The sequence below is a fragment of the Marmota marmota genome, unplaced genomic scaffold (assembly GCF_001458135.2).
Source record: "Marmota marmota marmota unplaced genomic scaffold, marMar, whole genome shotgun sequence".
Lineage (NCBI taxonomy): Eukaryota > Metazoa > Chordata > Mammalia > Rodentia > Sciuridae > Marmota > Marmota marmota.
This window is the reverse complement of record NW_026000249.1, coordinates 21,341,112-21,365,563: the sequence shown is the minus strand read 5'-3', so window position 1 is coordinate 21,365,563 and position 24,452 is coordinate 21,341,112. Positions and strand designations below refer to the sequence as shown.

Below are 24,452 nucleotides of genomic sequence, written 5' to 3'. Positions count from 1 at the left end.
GAAATCTCATTCAGGCATTTGTGGAAAATGAGAAATCAAAATCTTTAGCTTTTTGAAATGTACAGTACCCTACATTATTGTTATCTGTGGTCATCATATTGTGAAAATTGTACACCAGAACTTTTTGCTCCTATGTAAATGTACCTTCTTAGAATTCATTGAGCAGCCTTACCTCATCTCTCTCTCCCCCTTACTTTCACAGTCTAGGTGACAGTTCAACTTTCCAGTTCTATAAAATCCACTTTATTGAATTTTAGCTATGAATGAGATTGTGTGGGATTTTTTTCTGTGTCAGGCTTATTTCACATAACATAATGATCTGTCCATGCAAATCACATAATTTAATTCATTTTTATGACTGAATAGTATTGCATTGTATATAGGTACTACATTTTCTTTATCCACTCATAAGTTGATGGACACTTAGGTGGTTTCTATTGGTTACTGTGAATAGTGTCACAAAGGGGAGTGCAGGTGTTTCTTTGACATACTGTTTTTCATATCCTTTGTATATATACAAAGTAGTGGGATTGTGCTATTTTTACTTTTTGGAGTAACATGTATACTGTTTTTCATAGTGTCTGCATATAGTGTCTTACCACCAGTGTGCAAGAGTTTCCTTTTCTCTATATCTTTGCCAGGATTTGTTATCTTTTGTCTTTTTGATAGCAGCCATTCTTGCTATCGTGAGATGATATCTCACTGTAGTTTTGATTTACATTTCCCTGATGAGTGATGTTGAACATTTTTTCATGTGCTTCTTGGGCATTTGTATGTCTTCTTTTTTTGAGAAATGGCTAATAAGGACTATTGCTCTTTTGAAAATCAGATTCATTTAATGTTTTGCGTTAAGATCCATATATATTATAATATTAACCAATGTATGGTGTGCAAATATTTTCTCCCATTCTGTAGGTTGTCTCTTCACTTTGCTTTTTACTTGACTATGGAGAAGCTTTTAAGTTTGATGTAATACTATTTATCTATTTTGGTTTTTAATGCATGTGCATTTGTGGTCATATCCCCCAAATTATTTTTTAGACCAATGTCATAGAATTTTCTGCGTGTTTTCTTCCCCTGGTTTTACAACTTCAGGTCTCATATTTAAGTCTCTAAATATTTTTAGTTCATTTTCTGTATATAGTATAAGATAAGGGTCTGATTTTATTCTTCTGCTTATAGATGTACAGTTTTCCCAGTATCATTTCTTGAGTGTTCTTTCCCCTTTTTGTATTCTGGCATTTTGAGCAAAACCTATTGAGTATAAATATGTGGATTTCTAGGCTCCCTATTCTGTTTCATTGGTATATGTGTCTTTTTTTTTAATGGCAGTATCAGTCTGTTTTGATTACTATATATTTAGTATAATTTGAGGGAGTGTGATCCCTTCCAGTTGTTTTTGGTCAAGATTGCTATTACTATTCAGGTTTTTTGTGGTATCCTCTAAGCTTCAGGATTGCTTCATTTATTCCCTACTTTTGCAAAAAATGTCATTGGAATTTTAATAGAAATTATATTTAATATGTGAATTTCTTTGGGTAGTGAAGGCATTTTAATAATATTAATTCTTTTAATCCATGAATAGGAGATGTCTTTCTATTTTTCTGTATTCTTCAATTGCTTTCATTGATTTTTCTCTTTAATCATTTTAAATTATTTCAATGTATACATCTTTCACCATCTTATTTAAATTTTTGTAAATATTTTACTTTTCTAATAGTTTTATTAATGAGATTGTTTTCTTGATATTATTTTTTAAGATAGTTTCATTTTTAGTATATTGAAACAATATTGTTTTTGAATACTGAGTTTGTGTCCTACAAATTTATTGAGTTTTTGTTCTAATAATGTTTTTGAATAGTCTATAGATATTTCTATTTGAGGAAATGAGATGATATTTTCACTTCCCCCTTTATAATACAGATGATATTTCTTTTGTTTAATTTCTCTGGCTAGGATTTCTAATAATATGTGAAATAGAAATAGCAAGAGCAGGCATCCTTGTGTTCTTCCTGATCTTAAAGCAGAAGCTTTTAAATGTTCACTATTGATTGTGTTAGCTGTGGGTTTGTCTAACATCATATTTATTATGTTAAGGTATCATTTTAAACACGGGTAACTGTACAATTAAGTGACATTAAGTATATTCCCATTTATGGACAGTAATCACCATTATTTATTTCCAGAGGTGTTTTTATGTTTGTCATCCCAAACCTAATTTACCTGCATTAAACAAAAACTTCCCATTCCCCTCTCCCTAGTCTCAACTTCCATTCTTTCTATCTCTATGAATTTGACTATTCCAGGTTCCTCATATGAGTAGAAGTATGCATATATTTTATTTTTTGCCTTATTCATTTCTTTTTTGATACATTTATTTTTGTTATTTTTAGATATACATGACAGTAGAGTGTATTTTGAAATATTATAATAAATATGCAAAGTATCTTTTTCTAATTAGGATTCCATTCTTGTGGTTGTACATGATGTGGAGTTTCACTAGTTGTGTATTCATCTATGAACATAGGAAAGTTCTGTCAGATTCATTCCACTGTCTTTCCTATTCCCATCCCCCATCCCTTCCTTCATCCCCCTTTGTCTAATCCGTTGATTTAGCATTTTTCCAAGGTTCATGGATGTAGTTTGTATCAAAGTTATTCCTTCCTGGGGCTAGGGGTTGTAGCTCAGTGGTAGAGCACTTGCTTCACACATGTGAGGCACTAGGTTTGATCCTTAGCACCACATAAATATAAATGAATAAATAAAGATATAGTGTCCATCTACAACTAAAAAAATAAAAAAGTCCTTTCTTCCTCTCTCTCTTATTGAGGATTGTACCCAGAAGTGCTCTTCCACTGAGCTACATCCCTAGCCCTTTTATTTTTTTTATATCAAGATATCTCATTCAATTGCCCAGGCTGGCCTTGAATTTTTAATCTTTCTGCCTCAGCCTTTCAAGTAGCTGGTATTACAAGAGTGTACTGACATTCCCAGCTAGAATTTCATTTCTTTTTAAGACTGAAAATATTCCTTTGCGTGTGTGTGCTATTTCTACCTTTTGACTACCATGGATAATTGTATGCTATGAACATTGATGTATAAATATCTGTTAAAGTATCTGCATCCACTTCTTTCTTCTTTTTAATTCTGGGTATATACCTAAATGTGAAATTGCTAGAACCTATAAGATTGTAATTAGTTTTCATTATATGATCTCTTATTACCTTGTGAATTTCTTGATGTTTGGGATTTTCCTTAATCATCTTTATTAGAACTGAGCACAATACCTGAACATAATAGAAATTGGACATCACAAAGGATTTTATGAAGATAAGCAAATGGAGAATCCCTCTCCCTGCTCACAGTTAAAAATTTTATAACAGTGGATAGGGACTGCCTATTCCTTGCTCCAGATCTCCACAGGATTAACTATGTGGCAAGTCAAAACATTACTGTCAGCAGTAATTCCCCTTATGTATTTCCTAAAAAAAATCACATTGTTTTTTGCTTAAATAATTAAGTCATCAACAATGCAGTAAAATTAATTTCTATGAAAGCAGAAAGGTTTTTCCTTTTTGTGCTCTAAGTATGTTAGTGCTTAGAATGTAGGCAAAATATATTTGTTAAATGAATGAATCGATGCATTAATGGAAAATAGTGGGTTTCCATTACAGAGAAAGTCTTCATATACTGCCATATGAGAATCTCCATATGAAATGTAAATGATAGCACTTTAAATTTTTTTGCAGTTGTAGATGGACATAATGCCTTTATTTTGTTTATTTTTATGTGGTGCTAAGGATTGAACCCACTGTGTCACACATGCTAGGCAAGCACTCTGCCACTGAGCTACAACCCCAGCCCAATGATGGCACTTTCTTGTTGGTGAATTATCAGTATATTCTGGAATCTTACATAATTAACTATAATATCATGACCAGGATATCAACATTAATCAAACCCACCAATATTATTCATATTCCTGCTATTTTACTTGGACTTATAGGTATGCATATGTGTATGTATGAGTGTGCTCTCTTCTAAACAGTATCATCACATGTGTAAATTTGTGTATCCATGTTCAGAGTCAAGATAAGACTCTTCTGTCTCTACAAGGATCCCTTTTATTGCTGTTTTCTTACTACCTTTACCTAACCCACATTTCCTATCCTCATTCCCACCCTCTGAAAATTGCTACTCTTGTCTCCATTTTTATGATTTTATCTTTTCAAGAACTGCTATATAACATGATGATACAGAATGCAATATTTTGAAGATTGGCTTTTTTCCCCACGTAGGATAATTTCCATGATACTCACCCAAGTTTCTGCATGTATTAATAGTTTATTCCTTTTTATTTCCGAGTATTATTTAGTGGTATGGCTCTATCACAGTTTGTTTAGCTATTCATCCTTGAAGAGCATCTAGGTTATTTCCAGTTTTTGACTATTACAAATAAAGCTAGAATCATGTGTATGTTTTTGCTTAAACTTAAGTTTTCATCCCTTTAGGATAAATATTGAAGTGCACAATTCCTGTATTATATGCTAAATACATGTTCAGTTTTGTAATAAACTGCCTAATTCTTTTACAGAGTGACTGTACTATTTACATTTCTACTAGCAAATTTTGAGCAATCCAGTTCTCCATATTTTGATCAGAAATTGAAGTAGTCACTTTTATTTTAGTCTTTATAAATGTATAGCGATATCTCACTGATTATAATTTGCTTTTCCCTAATGTCTAGTAATGTCAAACATCTTTTCATGTGCTTATTTGTCTGACTCTTATATTAGACTTGACCACATCAAAATGTTAGCAGCATAAGAAGGAGAGGTGATAGTCTTTGTTTTGTGGGCCCATTGCAAAATGGAAGCATGAGATCAAAGCTGAGAAAGCCAAAACTACTTTAAAACAATCCTCTCTTGTGGTAACTAATTCATTTCACTCATACATAATCCTCTTCTTGGAAATGGATGTTAATCTTTCTGAAGGTGATGTCCCTTCTGAACTTAAGCTTCTCTCACTAGATCCCACCTCTTAAGTTTCAATCAACTCTCAATACTATTACATTGGGGACCAATCTTCCAGCACATGAACTTTGTGTGGACATAACACATCCAAACCATAGCACAGATATTTGCCTTGAAAAATGAAACCTACTAAATTTTGATTCACAAATTCAGTCCTGAGTTAGGAAAAGAAAATTAGTCATTAGTGCTATTGTTTGTTAAAGCTCTAATACTTTTCTAAAAACATTAAAAGCATGGTCTGAGCAAGATAGAAGGACCTATGAATAAACTTACCTTCTCTCTTTCTTTGGTCCCTCCCTCCCTTCGTCCCTCCATCTCTCCCTCTCTCCCTCCCTTCTTCTCTCCCTATCTTCCTCCTTTCTTCTCTCCCTCCCTTCCTCCCTGGCTACTTTCCTTCCTTCCAACCTTCCTTCCTTCCTTCCTCCCTCCCTTCTTTAGTTTCAATTCTATACCAGAAAGAATATCTTAAACATCTTATATGAGTTGTCACTATTTGAGACTTTATTTGGTGATATTCTGATTGGTCTTTTTAATCTTCAGTAATCTATTCACATGTTAAAAGTATTTTAACTTCCTGTCTCTGCATATGTGTTTAGGGATGCTTGTTTGTTAAGGAAAGTGAATTTACAAATGCATATTTTTTCATTTTTAGATTATTTTTTAAAAGCTGTAATGCTGCCTAGGTTCTAATAATAGCTAAATGCAATTAGCTTCACATTTTGTTTCCTTTACAAATAAGTATTTTGTTTCCTTCCTTCAAATGTTATTTTTCCTTTTCTTAATAGGTCGATTTAGTGAATATTGGAAGCACTGACATAGTAGATGGAAATCATAAACTGACTCTTGGTTTGATTTGGAATATAATCCTCCACTGGCAGGTAAAATCCTAATGATTGTTTTCTTTTTGGGTAATATGTTATACATTGCTAACCCTTTCTTTCATTTTTTTTTTACCTTTTGACCTGCAAAATAAACACACATTCCTCTAACAATAACAAGCCATCTCTATAGTGCTGCCTTTTAAACTGACACAACTCATAACATGTTAGATATTAAGAATCTGGAGATCATAAAGTAGGATCTGGTACATTTGCAGGAATATTTTCCAATTTTTATTTCACTGAGTAAAGATGAAGCAACAAAGGCAAAGTCCCAAAATAGTAAATGTTTTTTTTTCCACAAATATATGTCTTATATAGTATGACTATAATTAAATGTATAGAATTTTGTAAAAAGAAAGGTATCCTTTTTAAATCACTATCAAAGTAATAAGCTTTATTCAATATTGCATATTGTTAGTGTAAAAGTTTAGTTGGATTGGCTCTGCATGGGGCAGCACACCTGTAATCCCAGCTACTCAGGATGCTGAGGCAGAAAGATTGTAGGTTTGAGGCCAGCCTAGGCCACTTAGTGAGACCCTATCTCAAAATAGAAAGAATGAGGGCTGGGGTTGTGGCTCAGTGGCATTGTACTCACCTAGCACGTGTGAAGCACTGGGTTCCATTCTCAGCACCACATTAAAAAAAAAAAAAGGTATTGTATCTATCTACAAATAAAAAAAATAGAATGAAAGAAAGCTATGGACGTGGCTAAGTAGTATATTATAGCTAAATTCAATACCAGTATCCAAAAAAAAAATGATTAGTGGGATATGAATATTTGTATGAGTATACCTGTTATATATACTTCTTCACAATTTGATTTGGAAATTGCATTTTTAATCAATCACTTGAGGATAGAGTATTCTGAATATTATATTTATTCAACCTTTATAAAATAGATGAAAGATCTTTCAGTTAAGTGAAAGGAATATTTACATTTTAATCAGATCATTATAAGCTTAAATTTAAACTTTCCTACTTACATCTTAGTGGCATTGGATATAATGTCATGCATTTTGGGTACCATAGCCCCCCTCACTGTCAAAAGAGATAAAGAAGTTTGAATGTGTATGTATATATTCCTATCAATATTAAATGAGAACATATCTGTAAAACACCCAATAAAGTGCACCAATTTTATTTGAGATGTATGATACAAGTGACATTGATTGCTTAACATTTCCACTCATATTTTAAGAATTAAGAGGATACTTCAGATATGTCTGCCTTTATTACTCGTAGAGATTATTTTTTTTAAACTGCTCTATTGAAAAGACATTTTGTTCTATAAACTTTCCTGACCTCAGTATAAAATTCATCATGTATGAATATGGCTTCACTATGTTTCTCAGTGGCTTCTCCAACTATCTTGAAGAAGAAATAGTTTTTCCCTTAATTAAGCAAAAATTTTAGTTTTTTTTTTTAATTTACAGTTGTACAACCATCACAGCAACCTAATTTTAGCACTTTTCCATTGCCCTAAAAAGAAATTTCTTGTCCATTTATAGTCATTCTGCACTCCTACTGCAGCTCAAGAGAACCATGCATCTATTTCTGTCTATAAACTTGCCCTTTTTGACATTTCATATTAGCAGAATCATGTAATACCTGTTGTGTGTGTATGCGTGTATGTGTGTGTGTCTAGTTTCTTTCAATGTGCATATTTGAGGTCCCTCATTGAGGCACTTATTTTATTACTACTTCATTTAGTAGAGTTAATTTTTTTACTTGAAATATAGATTGGTCTTACATTATCTTTGGTCTTATGTCTGTATCAGATAGTATGTAGGCCAGAGGTTTACCTACTTAACTCTGCAGCTACACTGATCTTCTCTTGTCTTTTAATATTCCAAACAGACTTAACTGCATTTCACAGCAATGTGAGGAGAGAGAGAGAGAGAGAGAGAGAGAGAGAGAGAGAGAGAGAGAATCTATAAATGCTGACAACAGAGAATAGCTCATGAGAGCCTCACATGAGCCCAAGTTGGCTGATTTCCAGCCTTTTCCATGTAGTGGTGGTGTAAATAAAACCAGCCAGAAAATATAACCCACCTCCCACCATTTTTTTTCTGTTCCTTAGTACTTCTCATAATAGCTTGGCAGAGGAAGAGTATTCCTTTAATCTATAATATGTAAAATACAACAAAGCTGAAATATTCCATAAATGATATAAGACACAAAAAATCAAATTTCCTTTTTATTTATTATTAAATACAATCAATGTGAATACTACTCTATGAAATGGCTGTAAAAGTTTCTGACATATTCTCAGTTGTATTTATCTTAGGGCTTAGTAACAAATTGTTCATGGAGAGACCCCAGTTTGCAGACCACACTGAGTATCATAGATATTGATTATGACAAAGCAAAGAGGAGAACTCAGGCATGCATATTTCCCAAAGACTCTTTCAATTGTATTTATCCTCCAAACTCTCTCATACAATCTCATCCTTCTGTATCTCCTCATAGTCCTTTCCTATTCTATCTCAACTCACTTCAAGATAGAATTTCATAACAGTCATTTATGGTGTTTTATTAATTTGTTTGTGAGTGTTCCGTTTTGTTTGGCTTTGTTTAGGAGGATTATATTAGCATGCAGAGGAAGAGCTTTTACACCCAGGACTACCAGAAGTATTTTTTTAGGCTTTTTTGTCTGAGACTGCTCTATACCCTATTATTTTCCACCTGTGTTCTGAATGACCACATTATTCTGATTGCAAGGATATAGACTCTTCTCAGACAAGGCCTACTTATCTCATCTTTCTCTTCCATTATTTTGCCTCAGTCTCTTAAAAATACTAAATGCTCTTAAAAATTGTCAAAATTTTTCATCATAACTCATTGAATTCCAAAATATGTTTTTAGTAAGATCATATGTGTGCCTTCCTAATAAATAGTAGAAGAAGCCCTTGAATCTCAGCAAAGATTAAAGGACACTCTGGCCAACTTAATGTACTTTCCAGATCTATCAGATTACTAGTGTTATTAAGACACAAAATGACGTGAATCCTTTCTTCCAATGCCACATGCTATGTTATTAATAGTGCTATGGAGGACTTCTCTTCGAAGTCAGTAATGTTAACTCTATTTCCTTGTCACTGTTTTTCTAGTTTTCACTTCAAATAAAATTGTTAGCCTGAAAATTAATGCATATTTTCAGGAGTAAGTGGCTTTAAACAAAATTGACATGTAGACAATGTGTGTTTGGTATCTTTTTCTTTATTTTTCTTTCTTTTTTTTAAAGTGCAAACCATCCTTTTTAGAGTAGTAAACTAAACTCAGGCAAGCAGCTGGAAATCAAATTGTATCTTGGTAACAGTGGTATTCTATTAGAAGTTAAGTTCCCATCTTTGCTGACTAAGCCAAGGAAAGTATTTCCAAAGCAAATTCACACTGATATATTTGTATTATTTATAGAACATACAATCATGAAAGAATCATGATTTTTTTGCACTGATGAAAGTCCTTTCAACTCCTTCCTACCTATGAACTTCTGTGCAAAACACTTTTCATTCTGCTCTTTTGCAGAGCTTCATACAAACTATTTGTTTCTTACAGAAGACTACTCCTACCTCTTTGCATCCTGTTCTTCCACTGCAGTGAATGCTGATCACATGATGATTTTCCGAAAGTAGATTTTGAAGTCGAATTTAGCAGGCAGCATATTTATTAAATATTCTCTTGGGACCAATACGTGGAGAAGGGCAGAGGTGGTGGGAGTAGAAAATGGAAGAGCAACAGCTATGATGCAGACCCAAGAACAATCTTATTCAACCACTCTCCATGGTGAAGTTGAAGCTAAATGACATTTCAAAGTAGTCCCAGGTTGGATGAAAATGGCTGAGTGTTTATACCACACTCTTTCATCAGTCACTAGACTTGCGTTGCCCTGGGAAGTTTGTGACCTTGTGTGACAGGACTGCAACTCAGTTAGTCTGTGATGCTATGACAGCTTGAACTATAAGACCTTCCCTTCAGGATAGCCTTGGCAATGCATCTCCATGTCCATCACACCATCTTTGCCTACTTCTTTTTAAAAATCACTGATCTACCACCTTTCAATTTTTTTCCATTAAAAAATTATTTCAGGGCTGGGGTTGTAGCTAAGTGGGACAGCGCTTGCCTAGCACATGTGAGACAATAGGTTCGATTCTTAGCACTACATAAAAATAAATAAATTTTTTGTGTCCATCTACAACTGAAACACATTTTTTAAATTATATTATGTTTGTAGCACACACATACACGCATGTATTAGTTTAAATTGATTATTTTTTCAGGGACAGTAACTCCTTATTGTAGGAAAATTTTCTGCTTATAGCCTCACCTTATGTGCAGCTCAGTGATTTTTCTGGCAATACTTCTTTAGGTAGGAAAAAAAAAACAAATGATTATTACACATTATCCTTTAGTTTTTCTCAGAAACATTTGTACCCAAGGAGAAGTCCTGCCAATGATACTGAGACTAATAAGCTGAATTAGTGACAATGATGCTAAACGAGTTTTGGATTTGTTTTCCTTTAATATTATGTACATAGAGGGCAGTTTGGCCAAGCATTTCACAAATGAATTTTATTTATCATTGAAGGGTGGCCTGATCAGTGAAAATCCATCACTACCACTATGCTAGTACTTGTTGATTCCAACCCTGGTTCAATACAGGACACCAAGTTCCTGTCCTACAATTGCTGTACATGTAGGTTATGAACTTTGTAATTTTAGAATACAATATGAAAATTATATATCTTATATAATTTGACCTATTTATTCACTGGGTAACTGACTAAATAAGCAGGCCAGGGAAGAATCAAGAAAAGTAGATAACCTGTCCCTAAACAATAGGTACAACTATCAAGAGATCGTGACAAATATATTCAAACATTTCATATCATCATATTATTACCACATTAATGAAATATAATTCTAAATATTTTTTAAAGTATTTAAAGATAAGTATAGGGGGACTGGGGTTGTAAATCAGTGGTAGAGTGCTTGCCTAGAATGTGTAAGGTACTGGGTTCGATCATCAGCACCACATAAAAATAAACAAAATACAGTTATAAAAAATAAGTATAGAATATAGTATATCAAAAATTTTGCATTGAATGTTTAATAAAAAGTTGTATAAAATTGAAGATGTTAAAATATGTATTTACCCTAAAGGCATTTGTTAACTTCTACATGGATGAAAAAACAAAATGAAATGTCATATTTAGAATGAATAATAAATATTCATCATCTGATTAAATTTTGGTAGTATATATATACCTTAAACTTCCAAAAAGGAAAGCTCTTGGTGGTAAAGAATAATCATGTTTACTTATATACTTCCTTTAAATCTCTCACAAGGGACCTAAATTATATTTAAAAAGTAGCCTAGTAAATATTGCTTTCATAGAGTACATTGACAGTACATCCTATAATGAGGTGTCACTGAATTCATGAAACTTGGAAAAAATGCTTAGGATGGGTTTCTGCATTGAATTACTTAGAATGAAATTTTGAAATATAATATCCTGCTGAATATCATTTACAGATACACAAAGCCTAGGAGAGAATGAAATGTACAGAAACTAATTAATGAAAATAAAATCAAGGCCACATAGCTATAGTCTTAGGCATAAATATCACTTTAATTTATTTCATTAAATTTTGGTGATTTGATTTTTGAAATTTTTAAATATGCAAGCATTTCTGTAGTCATTTTTTATTTCAGTCAATAATTATAACTTGAATCATTATAACTTATTGTATGAACCTAGGATTTTCTTTAAAACAATTACTATATTACAACACTCTTATTTAGATGAGAAAACTGAAGCTAAAAAATGTTAAGTTTATCTTTCACAATTAATAGCAAAGGCACAATTTGAACCTATGTGCTATTTTTTTTCATATATACGTGTGTGTATATATATATATATATATATATACATATATATATATACATATACTATATATAGTATATGTATACTATGTATGTATACTATATAGTATATATAGTTGTAGATGGACACAATTTATTTATTTGTCTTATTGTAGTGCTAAGGATCAAACCCAGTGCCTCACACATGCTAGGCAATCACTCTACCACTGAGCCACAACCCCAGTCCCTGAACCTAGGTCTTATAAAAAGTGTTTTATTACCCACTGTCCTATCCTTCCTATCAAAAAGAAAAAAAAATCACTGATTGATCTTAAGTTATTGGCTAAAAATGCATCTAATATTTTAAGTCTAATTTAACGATAAGTCTTTTTTCTGCCCTTGAAAGCTAGAAGATCAGCAATTCTACAAACAGTAGATTCATAGTTAAATAAGGGAGAACCCATAAGTAACAATAAGCATATTGAACAAATGATAAGGTATAAGCACCACCCACTCAGAACAGATTTCTAACCAATTTTAGTAGATTCAGTCTCGGTAAAATCTATTACTTTTCATTAATATTTAGCCCTAAAATTCCCATGATTTTTCACAAGACAGAGGGCTTTCTTATTAAAGTTTGCAGAGTTTTTATTCAAGGAATGCATTTTCTTATAAATATCTCTTTACATATGTAGGTCAAAAATGTAATGAAAAATATCATGGCTGGATTGCAACAAACAAACAGTGAAAAGATTCTCCTGAGCTGGGTCCGACAATCAACTCGTAATTATCCACAGGTTAATGTCATCAACTTCACCACTAGCTGGTCTGATGGCCTTGCTTTGAATGCTGTCATCCATAGTCATAGGTAAGGATACTACTGAGTTGTTTCATAATTTTGTAAGTACTCATTTGGATGATGATGATATATTTTACTTCAGGTTGGTTCCAGATAATTTCCTACCATGTCACATGTAACATATGTTGATAATACTGATCTAACCATTCATTAGAATGTACTGATGGAATATATTTTTCCTACTTTTCATATAATATATCATTTTGTTGTTGAAATATCAAATTCCTGGAGCATGAAATTGGTTATGGTGTGGGGAGAAGATAAACATTTAAAATTTGGACTCTGAGAACAAACAGGTTGTATTCTAACTTTATTGAGAATGATATTGTTCTCTTGTACAAATAATATATTGGTATGAGCCTAAACTATATAACTAAAAATGGTTCCAAAGTTCATGTTAGTGGTTGTAGTAAAATTTATCAGTATCATCAGATAAATAATGTACAGAGAGAAATATTTGTCTCATGAGATATAGGTTTTATAGCAAATACCATGATGCCCTGTATATTTTATTCTAGTTCAGGGTTAAAAGAGGCTCTGAGCATCTTAGCAACCAAGGCAAAGAGCAGAACACAGTTAATTCTATGACTCAATGCTTAGAATATCAAAAGAAACAATTTCTCTGGAGTTACAAAGAAATTGCTATAAAGTATGGCTGAGTTCTGTGGATCCTCATAGAAAGAACTCAGTATAATACAGAGAAACAAACATCATTATTTATGTTCCATACAATATTGTATTTCCTAAGTTCACTAAAACTATCTGACTGTCTTGTATAATGAAGTTCAGTAAATGACTTAATAAGAGCTCAAGAAAAAGCAAAACAATTAAAAACTAACATTTATATATAACATGTAATATGCAATATATAATACATTTATATACACTATATATAGTGTTATGTCATATATACTATACCATATATCTATATATTATATGTACTCTAAGGGAATTCTACTTTGATTGTATTATTACCTATCCCTTCTACTCCAGCCAGAGTCAATTACATTGCCAAATTACCTGTATTTGAAATGCCGTCGGATTGCATCTTCCCTAATTTTCAATAAAGTTGTTTTTTGTCACTTTGATTTTTTTTTTTCTGTCAAGCCTACTATTTTCCTATGCCAATCTTGCTTCTAGAGAAGCTCAGAATATAAATTGTCTTCATGGTAAAACTCAACCCAAGGGTAAACACACTCTAAATAAGCATTTTTGTTAGGTGTCATGCTCCAGCTGGGTTTAATTAACCCCATCCAGACTGGGTTTCCAGGTGAATGACTCAGCAACCTGATTTTAGAAAGAAGGCTGCCTGGCACCCAATCAGCATGTTAAGCATTGTTAACACATTGTTTTTCCTAAGTACAGCAAAAGAAAGATTTTCCACAGCTTCAATATAGTCAGGTGAGATGGGATAGAGATGTTCATTCTGCATCATAAGCCGGTGCTCATTTATGCAGCCACATGTTTCACACGAAGGGCCTGAAAAAATATTGATCTTGCTCTTCATGTACACATTTGCAGATGAACAAAAATATTGAGGATCAGGTTATGCAGTCCTTGTTGGCTCTTTAACATTTTCTTTTCAAGTGGAAGACTTAAATCTTGCAAGCATGTTCACAGACTACATTTGTTAATGTTCTGTTTTATGATTTCTGAATGTATTTCTAGGTAACACAGTAAATAGATCCAGATGGCCCTGTCCCTGACCCACTCTTTCTCCTTCAAAATATCCTTATTCATATATGCTCCCCTGTTCTAGTGAATCATCAGTAACTATTACTTTATACATTAGGTGGTTAGTTTTCAAGAGGTTCCTTACAATTGTTAATGCTCTTTCATGAATCATCTGTGTCATTGTTTTTGACAGTTGTTCATATTGTTTATGTAAAAAAAAATGTGGAACTTTGTGTTCCAAGGTGATTGTCATTGATACACTAAGGAAAGTCATAAGGTGTCCTGATTTCAATAATTGAGTGACTAAGCTATATAGAACAAAGGCATGAGCTTAATATAGAACATAAAGATTAACAAAGGGCCTTGGAAATTAAAAGTTTTGTTTTAAAGCACAAAGTCCACTACAGTGCAGTTGAAAGGAAGCCAGATTCTATTTTTACAGGAAAGCCCAATGATAAATGATTAGAAAATATGTAAAAAATATGTAGATAAATTTGCAATGACTTTAAAATTGCAGTTATCTTGCTAATTCTTTTTTTATTATAACAGAAGAGAACAAAAACAAAACCAAAAACAAAAACAGACATTAGAGCTGGGGGAAAAGGAAAAAATAAATCAGATTTGTTTTCATGACCCCAAACCTACCCCATTACATTGCTGTCCTGAGATGCAGTTTTGTCCAGCTAGTTCTAATTTTTTATTCTAATAGTTGTAATAACAATATATATTATATATGTTTATTATTGATAAATTGATTTCTGACAGTATGTGTATTTGCTCTTTTTTAAACATTTTTTAGTTGTTTATAGAACTTTATTTTTATTTTTTTATATGTGGTGCTGAGAATTGAACCCAGTGCCTCACACATGCTAGGCAAGCACTCCACCACTGAGCTACAACCCCAGCCCCTGTATTTTTTTTTTAATAGTGAGCCCACAGATATTGCTTCTCATTCCCATCTATTTGCTAACTTTATTACTTATATTATAATCATTTTGTTCCCATAAATTTTAACTTTGACATTGAATGATATGATAGTTCTCTTTGTTAAAAAAAAATTCATCAAGTTTAGAAAAGAACTATTGATTATGTAATATTAAGGATGAGGAAATCATAACACTACTTTCTCTTTTTTCCTCCATCTCTCATTTTGTTTATATTATTATTCTTGCATCTATGATATTTTTAACATGTATATCTATTCTGTAAAGATAGGTATTTTTGTCTTGAATTGACAAATTGAAAACATATTACTGTTACATAAATAAAATTAACCTTAGGACAAAGTAAAAGAATGTGGTTTTAAAATAATTGTTGTTTTATAGATACTGCTCTAAGTAAACTATTCCTTCTATTACTGAGACATCAACATTCCAATTACCCCATTTCACAGATTAGGAAACTGAGGCACAGAGAGGTTACATGATTTACCTAAGAGAATTTTTCTAATATGTGGCAGATCTGGTTTTGGTTCTATACTGTTTCAGTTACAGTGCTAGCTTCCTTAAAAACTTGGTGTCCTTTGTTACATGTTCTTATTTATGAATTATGCTCTATGTTAGCATACAAAGCTAGGTGGGTTTCTTCTACAGATGGTTAGTTTTGCAATTGTTATGCATGTGAAAAGCATAGCTATTTAATATGTTGATTTTTAATTAATTTTAATGATTGAAAATAGATTCATTTTTTAATGTTGATACTGAACTCAAAGACCATTTCAGTAAAATCCTTCTTTAAATGAGAACACTGAAGCTCAAATACATTTCATGAGTTACATAAAATAAACCACCATACACAGGGGGTCTGTTAGTAGCCAAGGTGAAGTTAAAGGAAAGGAGGGGAAAGGGTTAGAATGGGAAGCATTTCTACTTATTCCCATCATGCTCATTTAAATCTTGTTTACTGTACATGAGAGAACTAATTTTCCATATGTTCCCACCATATTCTATTCCACTCCCAACCATCTAGAGACAAAGAAATAAAGTAGGCAGAGGTTGCATAATGAAGTTGAAACTCCTCCAAATAGTTAAGAATTTTTTATTTCTCATATTTTTCCCATCAGTAGAGGCACTTCCCAAATATATAAATATTTTAGGTTTCAAAAGATTGTTAGCTGTTTAGGGTAACTAGGTGTAAATGAGGATGGGGATTAGATTTCATTGGGTTTCTTGTAACTGTACAAAATACTGATGTATTAATGAGGTAGGAACTACTTATAAGGAAATGAGAAATAAATTTGTACCTTTGTTTCGAATTGTGCTCCAAACATAACTAATAAGGCACCTTGTAACTTCTTCCTTTGTATAACATGAGTTCTTTAATTTTTGTTTTAGTTGTTGATGAATCTTTATTATGAATCTTTATTTATATGCAGCGCTGAGAATCGAACCCAGTACCTCACACATATGAGGCAAGCGCTTACCACTTAGCCACAACCCCAGCCCCACATGAGTTCTTAACTAGGAGTCCATTAACAGATTCAAATGGCCTAATATTATATGTAATTTTATTTGCAATATAGATAGGTTATTTGTCCATATAAAAGTTTCATAGCTCTCATCAGAATCTCAAAGGTGTGTAGGATCAGAAAAGGTGAAGAATCACTCTGTAACAATTTTCTATGTTGTTGGGATAAAGTGTAATTTGTTAATAGCCAAGGCTTCATGCCCAGTCTTCCCAGCACCCCTTCCTAATCATACCTCTTCCCACTTGATACTTGGCCTATGAGTTCTTGATTACCTAATTCCGTATTTTCCTTCTCTAAGAACTTTGATTTTCTAATATTCACACAACTTCAAACTCTATTTGATTCTCAAATACTTTTTTTAACCCAAACCTAAGACAACGTTTAAGACTCTTTTAAGCCTTGAACAACTTAATTGCCCTCCACATATTTTTAGAAAACCTTATTATCTGTATTTATTCACATATAGATTTTAACTGATTATAGTATATGTATTTTTGTCATTAGATTTAAAATCTTTATAAGTTAACATCTGCCTCTTATATTCCCTTGTGTTTTCTCCATTATCAAAAAAATGGCATAAATATAGTGTGTGGTCATCCATTCTCTCATATAGTTGACAAATATTTTTGAGCCACTACTACATATCAAGGAGGGATTTTAGTAGTGAAAAGAATTGGCAAAAATATTCTACATTTTACCTTCTCATGGAGGAGACAGATAAAATGATTAACTTAATTAAATGATATGGTAAGCATTAGTAACTGCTAATCAGAACCATATAAAGCAGTTAAAAAGACAAGTAAATGGGTATGTGTAAGTTTGATTTGGGGCATGAATTTTTAGATAGGGAGTAGCAAAGTAGGGCTCACCAATGTTGTGATTTTTGAGTAAAGACCCAAAAGACATAGAGGAATGACTGATGAGGATTTCTGAAGAACATAATTCCAGGCAAATATAGGAAGGATTTAGGCAAGAAATAAAGGCAGGGAGTTATCTTCTGAAGAGCCAGACCAAATTGGGCTTTGTCTGACATTTTACTTCTCCTATGGTAGGGATTTGAGAAGAAGTATATGATAAAACATATTTTAACATATAACTATGGAAATTATCATGAAAATAGAATATCAAGATCAAAGATGGGAGAAAGAGGACCAGTCAGAAACCTCTTGCAATAAAATGGTAGTTTGGACTAGCATTATGGTAGTGGTGATAGTGAGAAATACTCAGATTCTAGGTATATTTTGAAACAAGAGTTGTGTGATAATGACAGATTTATCAAAAATGACTATAAACACTGGGCATGGCCAGATGTGGTGGCTCATGCCTGTAATTCCAGTGACTAAGGAGGCTGAAGTAGGAAGATGACAAGTTTAAAGACAGCCTCAGCAATTTAGCAAGGCCCTGTCTCTAAAGAAAATGTAAAAATGGCTAGGGGTGGGGCTCAGTAGTTTGGTACCCATGGATTCAATCTGCAGTACCAAAAAAAAAAAAAAAAAAAAGGACTATAAGGGTTTTCCTCTTAGCAACTTCATGTTTGAACTTGTGTTAATTGAGGGAGGGAGAACTGTTAGAGAAATAAATGGACTTTAAGGATTGTGATGGGGACAAATAGCAAAAGCTCAGTTTGGGACCCATGAGGTTTGTAAGTGGGGATACTGAGTAGACAATTGAATCTGATGTGGAATTCAGGAAGACATACGGTATAGGGTTATAAAATTAAGAGTTACTTATAAGTGTTAAGTATTCAAATCTGTAAAATTAGATGAGATTAATATAATTTTGTTGTTAGGTAAAATAGAATAAATTATTTTCTTCAGGAACTTCTTATCTCAATTTTATTTTGGGATAATTAAAAAACAAAAATTATATACATATATACATATATATGTATTTAAGGCCTATAATGTCGGGATTTGGAATTAAAATTGTGACATGTTTAAATGAAAAATGTTATTGAGGGATAATAGAAGAATAGTAATGAATTCTTAAAGACTGGTCACAGGTTGTGAATGAGAATTCAGAATTGAAGTGAATCTTATGGAACAGTCTAGATTGATTTGTATCTGTATTTTTCTGTGTATGTATGTGTTTCAGGCCAGACCTGTTTGATTGGAACAGTGTGGTTTGCCAGCAGTCTGCCACACAAAGACTGGAACATGCATTCAACATCGCCAAACGTCAGTTAGGCATAGAGAAACTACTTGATCCTGAAGGTTGGTTCATTTGTAGACTACCATTGTTTTTGGCATTATAGTTTTTTGGTATTATATTTTAATAACTCTTTTATATCAAACTTGACATTTTCACATTCTAAGAACAAAATAGAAAACCATGTACCTTATATTTTCCCATATTGAAGGTATATTTAAAATGTTCTGTCAACTGGCACTATATTATGAATTGCCTGACTTTGTTTTAGTTCTCAAAATGCTAATATGTAAAAAAAAATGAAGTATAAAATTTCATGGAAAAATAAAACAAAAGCTGTTAAAATGTATATGCTTCATGGATGGAGCATACTGCATTTGGAGTACATTGACTCCAAATAATTATAAAAAGTTAATGTTTTGCTTATTCTACCAAGAGACTTGATAGACTAATGAGCTATAATTAATTAGCTACTCTTGCCAATTTCATTCATATACTCTATAAAAGGCAACATGGTTTACTATTTAAGTCTGTAAATCTATTCCTGGCAACACTTCTCTTATAATTCCTAACTCTGGGGAGGTCCTCCATTTGATATTTATTCATTTTATGCTTCTTAGTTGATAGGCAGCACTGTATTTATATTTTTTCTTATATTATCCTTAAATGGCCTGAATCCTTATCTCTGGTACTATATAGTAATATCTTTGAGACACATGGATTAGAAGGATAATGACATCCTGATCTCTGCTCTTGTAGCTGTGAGACACGTTTTTAGTTTGCCAATTTCTTTGAAATTACAATCTGTCCCCACTTTGCGGAGGCTTTTCCACACTCTAAAATTAGAAGTTTGAGACACAGAGTCAATGGGGCTGATATTTGGGTAGAAGCTGTGATATAATAGAATCTGATAATGAAAATATTTTTGGGATATTGAACCAATTTTAATCCAGAAAAATCATTAAAAGTGGTGGTGCTACTTTCCATCAGGAAAAGCTGAAAAATGACTCAGAAAAGAAACATCTTTTGTCAAATATTTTATCAACCACAGTCTAGTTGCAATGTTGCAGACCCAGAAACCTGATTGCCTCGGCTCACCTAGCAGATGCGTATCAGGAAAGGCGGGAGTTAACTGTAAAGAAGCTCAAAAAGTAATGAACAAATCAGGAGGGAAATTATTTTATATCAAATAGTTATCACAAGAAGACTACTCATTCCTAATGGACTAATATACTGATTTCCCCAACTTAAGATGATCAACTTAAAAAGTTTTCAACTCAAAATGGTGTAAAAGCAACATGTGTTTACTAGAGACTGTACCTTGAAATTTGTATTTTGATCTTTTCCCGAGCTAGTGACATAGAGTATGATCTTCTCTTGTGATGCTGGGGATCCGTGAGCCCAAGCTCCAGTCAGCAACATGATCATGAGAGGAAATAGCCCACACTCTCCAGCGTATTGTGATACTAAGTGAGAATGTTTAGTTGGTTAGGTATAGTAAAGACATTTCATTTTTGTGTTGTGAGTGTTGTTAGGTTTATTTGAGCATAATCCCATTGTAAGTTTAGGAACATCTATAATTGCTCTTAATAAGCAAATGTACTTGGAAATCAAATTATAACCAATCGTGAGTTTGTGAAGTTAAGTTCAGAAATGTTTCTGCTCCTTTGAATAATGCATGACTGATCAGAGACTCCTATAACTCCTTTTTCTTGCTTCTGTGAATGATTAACAACACTTCTACCTCCGGTTTTATCTCAGTGAAAGAAACTGCAGTAATTGTGTGCCTTGTTTGGTAGCATATGGATGGGTCACCTCACTGTTGATGCCTACTACTGATTAATTTTTTTCTCTTATTTCAACGGGGTATAGAGGACAGGCATAATGAAAATATAGGGTTCAAAACTGAAAAAAAGAACTGTAGTATGTGGATTTGAAGGATAAACCTGTTCATGGTTATGTTTTCCATTAAAATTTTCCTATTGTGGTCAGTTTCCATTCTTTGAGATATATGTTCTAGCTATTTTGTGTGTATAGGTTAAAAATAGATTTTTTTTTTTAGGTTGAAGTTGTCCCTCAGTGGTAGGGAGCTTGCCTAGCACATGTAAGGCCCTGAGTTTGATCTCATGCACCACAAAGTAGATACATGACTGAATAACTGAAATGAATGAATCCATTGATTATATAAATAAAATATATATTTTTCTTGACAAATTATAAAATGACTTTTGACCTCTCTATCCTTTTAATCAATGGAATAGAGATACATATACAGGAATGTACATCACAATGAGAAAGTAGATTGATTAATTTCTAATCAGAATTGACAGTTATGTGAATACTATGTTTTATCATATAAAAGAACCTGATATACGTAACTAAACATATACTTCTAAATTTAAAAAAATGTACATTGAAATGTATATTGTATAGCCTGTAGGAAACTACTCAAATATCTCAAACTTGAGCAATTCATAGTCAACCATATATAACCAAAATACAGGTGGATTTTGATATCCAACCACTGGTTATAGTGTTATTTGCCAATGAAGTCTTAGATCTGAATATCCTTCTATTTATCAATTCCCTTCCAATTCAAAAAGCATTAGGCCCCCCAAAATGTTTACCAAAGTTTATTTATGGCTGTCAACAAAATGAGGATTCAGCATAAATTCTGTTATATATTATATCTCTATTATCACTTCATTTTCTAATGTGTTAGGACAATACCAAATATGCATTAAAACTTATTGCTCAGTATTTCTCAACTAATGATATCAGTGGTGATTGAAATTAAAAAATAACTAAATCATAAAGATTTTTATTTATTGATGATGTTCACACAAAAGAGAATACCCTATCTTAGAATCAAAGACTTAGAAGACTCTCTTCAATGTATCTAACAGTAGAGTTTCATGGAATTATTTCAAGCTTTGTATGATAATTATCTTTGAAAAATTCATATTTTTATTTAAACAAATAGTTTCTTTAGCTTATGCATGATGATGTCAGATGTTCTCCAAAGTAATTTTCATTTCATATCTATTATGCCCCTTAGGAGGTTAATGAAACATTTTGTTTTATGTTTGGGAAATTTTTTTATATTATTAGAGGACTGAAGCTAATACCTACCAAATAATGTTTTTTGAATTTTAAACATAAGTTTTTTTATTGTGTTGATTTATAAATTAAATTATCATTGAAACATTGAAGGCTTTCTTATCTTGCATTTGTATTGATATGCTTTGTTTGGCCTTAAATAGTGTTTTGAGACCTGAGGTTTGATTTTAAATGAAATTGCCTTTTAAAATAAGTAGCAGTATACATTAGCATAAGGAATTTCAAGAGCTGTGTCTAGTGTGTTTAAATGTTAACATATGCAAATATAAGTACATCTATAGTGAAATTATTTAATAGTTTGTGCATTTTTATGTTCTCAGATATAAAAGGTTTATCACCTTTGAAATATACACTATTGTAATCAAACAGTTCACTTTCTATTGTGATTTTGCTGTAAGATATATATTATAAATGCATGGTGGGTTATATATATATGTTTGCCTCCCTGAGTTTCAAACAAATTGGTTTGTTTACCAATCCACAAACAACTCTCTATATTAAGAGAGTGCTTTGTCAGCTTTTCCATGTGAATAACAAAGTAAAGATGTTCTCTTTAAAGGGATCAAAAAATCAAGGATAAAACATTGTGCCTGTTCTAGATGACTTTTGCATATTACCATAAAAAGCCATTTCCATTTGGGATATGCAATCCAATATGGAAATGCCCTTACTTATTTACTAGGGTAACTTTAGAATGAAAAATAAATGGTGACAGTTAAATTTGACTAACAATAACAAAAAAGAACACAAGGACTTGGGAGGAATTTTTGTATCCTCAAAATGACATTTACAAACCAATTAGAGTTTGGTTTTAATCCACTTCATTTTGACTTCATGAGGATGGTGACACAGATTCTATTTTCTGCTTGGCTAATCCCTGCATCACTCTGAGTTGTTTTTAGAATTAGCTCTGCCTTTTGGAAAGTTTTACTTGGGTAGTGAATGATCTCAGGCTTAACTTTGCATGCAGGAAAAAATTTAGTCTTTAAAAATATTCAAAGAAAAAGATATAACATTTACTGTAAAAGAGAAGAGTGTCTTTAAGGCTGTATATTTTGAGTTTGCTATAAATTGTTTAAGTAAGTACAATTTTTATTTTCTTACATCATTATTTCAACCATCATATTCTGATATCATGACAAGAAACATTAAATAGCTTATATAAGATAATCAAGAGGGTTAAAATATATCAATTCAGAAGAATTGTAATTAATTAAAACAACTAGAATTTTTTATGAATAAGAACACTTATTTCATATCATTTTGGTTGATTTTTTATTTAATTGATTCTTTTTAGTTATACATGACAGTAGAATCCATTTTGACATAATTATACATGCGTGTCATATATCTTATTCTAATTCAATCCCCAGTACCTCTCCTTCCCCTTCCCTTCCACCATCCCTGCTCCCTTCTGTCTACTGATAGTCCTGACATTTACCCATAGTTATTTTTGGATTAAATTTTTATGGATGTACACTTTGGTAAGATTCACTGTGGTGTATTCATATATGCACATAGGAAAGTTATGTCTGATTCATTTCACTATCTTTCCAATTTCCATCCCCCCTCCCTTCCCTTCATTCCTCTTTGCCTGTTCCACTGAACTTCTATTCTTTTTCTTAACGCCCAGCCATTGTGGGTTAGCTTCCACATATCAGAACATTCAGCCTTGGTTTTTTGTGGATTCTCTTATTTCACATAACATGATAGACTCCAGATCCATCCATTAACCAGCAAGTACCATGAAGTCATTTTTTATGGCTGAGTAATATTCCATTGTGTGTGTGTGTGTGTGTGTGTGTGTGTATCCCTTTTTTCTTTATCCATTCATCTGTTGAAGGGCACTTAGGTTGGTTCCAATACTTAGCTATTGTGAATTGTGAGTTGTGCTGCTGCATTGACTATTAATAGAACCCACTGTAGAGTATATTCCAATGAGGTTGGACTATATTGCTGTTCTTCCTGCGTGGAGGATTTCGGCTGGAACTTATTATTATAAAAATTCCAGACGTTTTAGAACAAAACTCAGTGCCATGCAAAATTTGTTTTCATATATTTTTTTAAAAAATTTCAATGGTACATATGTGAATAAAAATGACTATGACCGTTTTTTATTTGCGTGGTGCTGGGGATTGAACTCAGGCCTTATGCATGTGAGGCAAGAACTCTATCAACTGAGCTACATCCCCAGCCCACCATTGCCTTTTTTTAAATATTTATTTTTGTAGTTGCAGTTGGAAACAATAACTTTATTTTATTTATTTATTTTTATGTGGTGCTGAGGATCGAACCCAGGGCTTTGCACGTGTGAGGTGAGAGCTATACCGCTGAGCCACAACACCAGCACCCCCGCCATGGCCTTTTTGATGACAAAATATGTATTACTTTGTACCATTTTAAG

At 32.5% G+C, this 24,452-nt stretch overlaps 1 protein-coding gene across 1 annotated transcript in view; it reads left to right on the top strand.

Moving 5' to 3' along the window:
• The first annotated feature begins 5,793 nt into the window (after positions 1-5,793).
• The window catches only part of Dmd (dystrophin), a 1,737,386-nt gene continuing 1,718,727 nt past the window's right edge, over positions 5,794-24,452 (top strand). Inside the window, exons 1-3 of the mRNA XM_048796385.1 lie at positions 5,794-5,911; positions 12,476-12,648; positions 18,875-18,993. Of these exons, the coding sequence (XP_048652342.1) occupies positions 12,488-12,648; positions 18,875-18,993 (280 nt within the window). The 5' untranslated portion in view covers positions 5,794-5,911; positions 12,476-12,487. The remainder of the gene's footprint in view (positions 5,912-12,475; positions 12,649-18,874; positions 18,994-24,452) is intronic.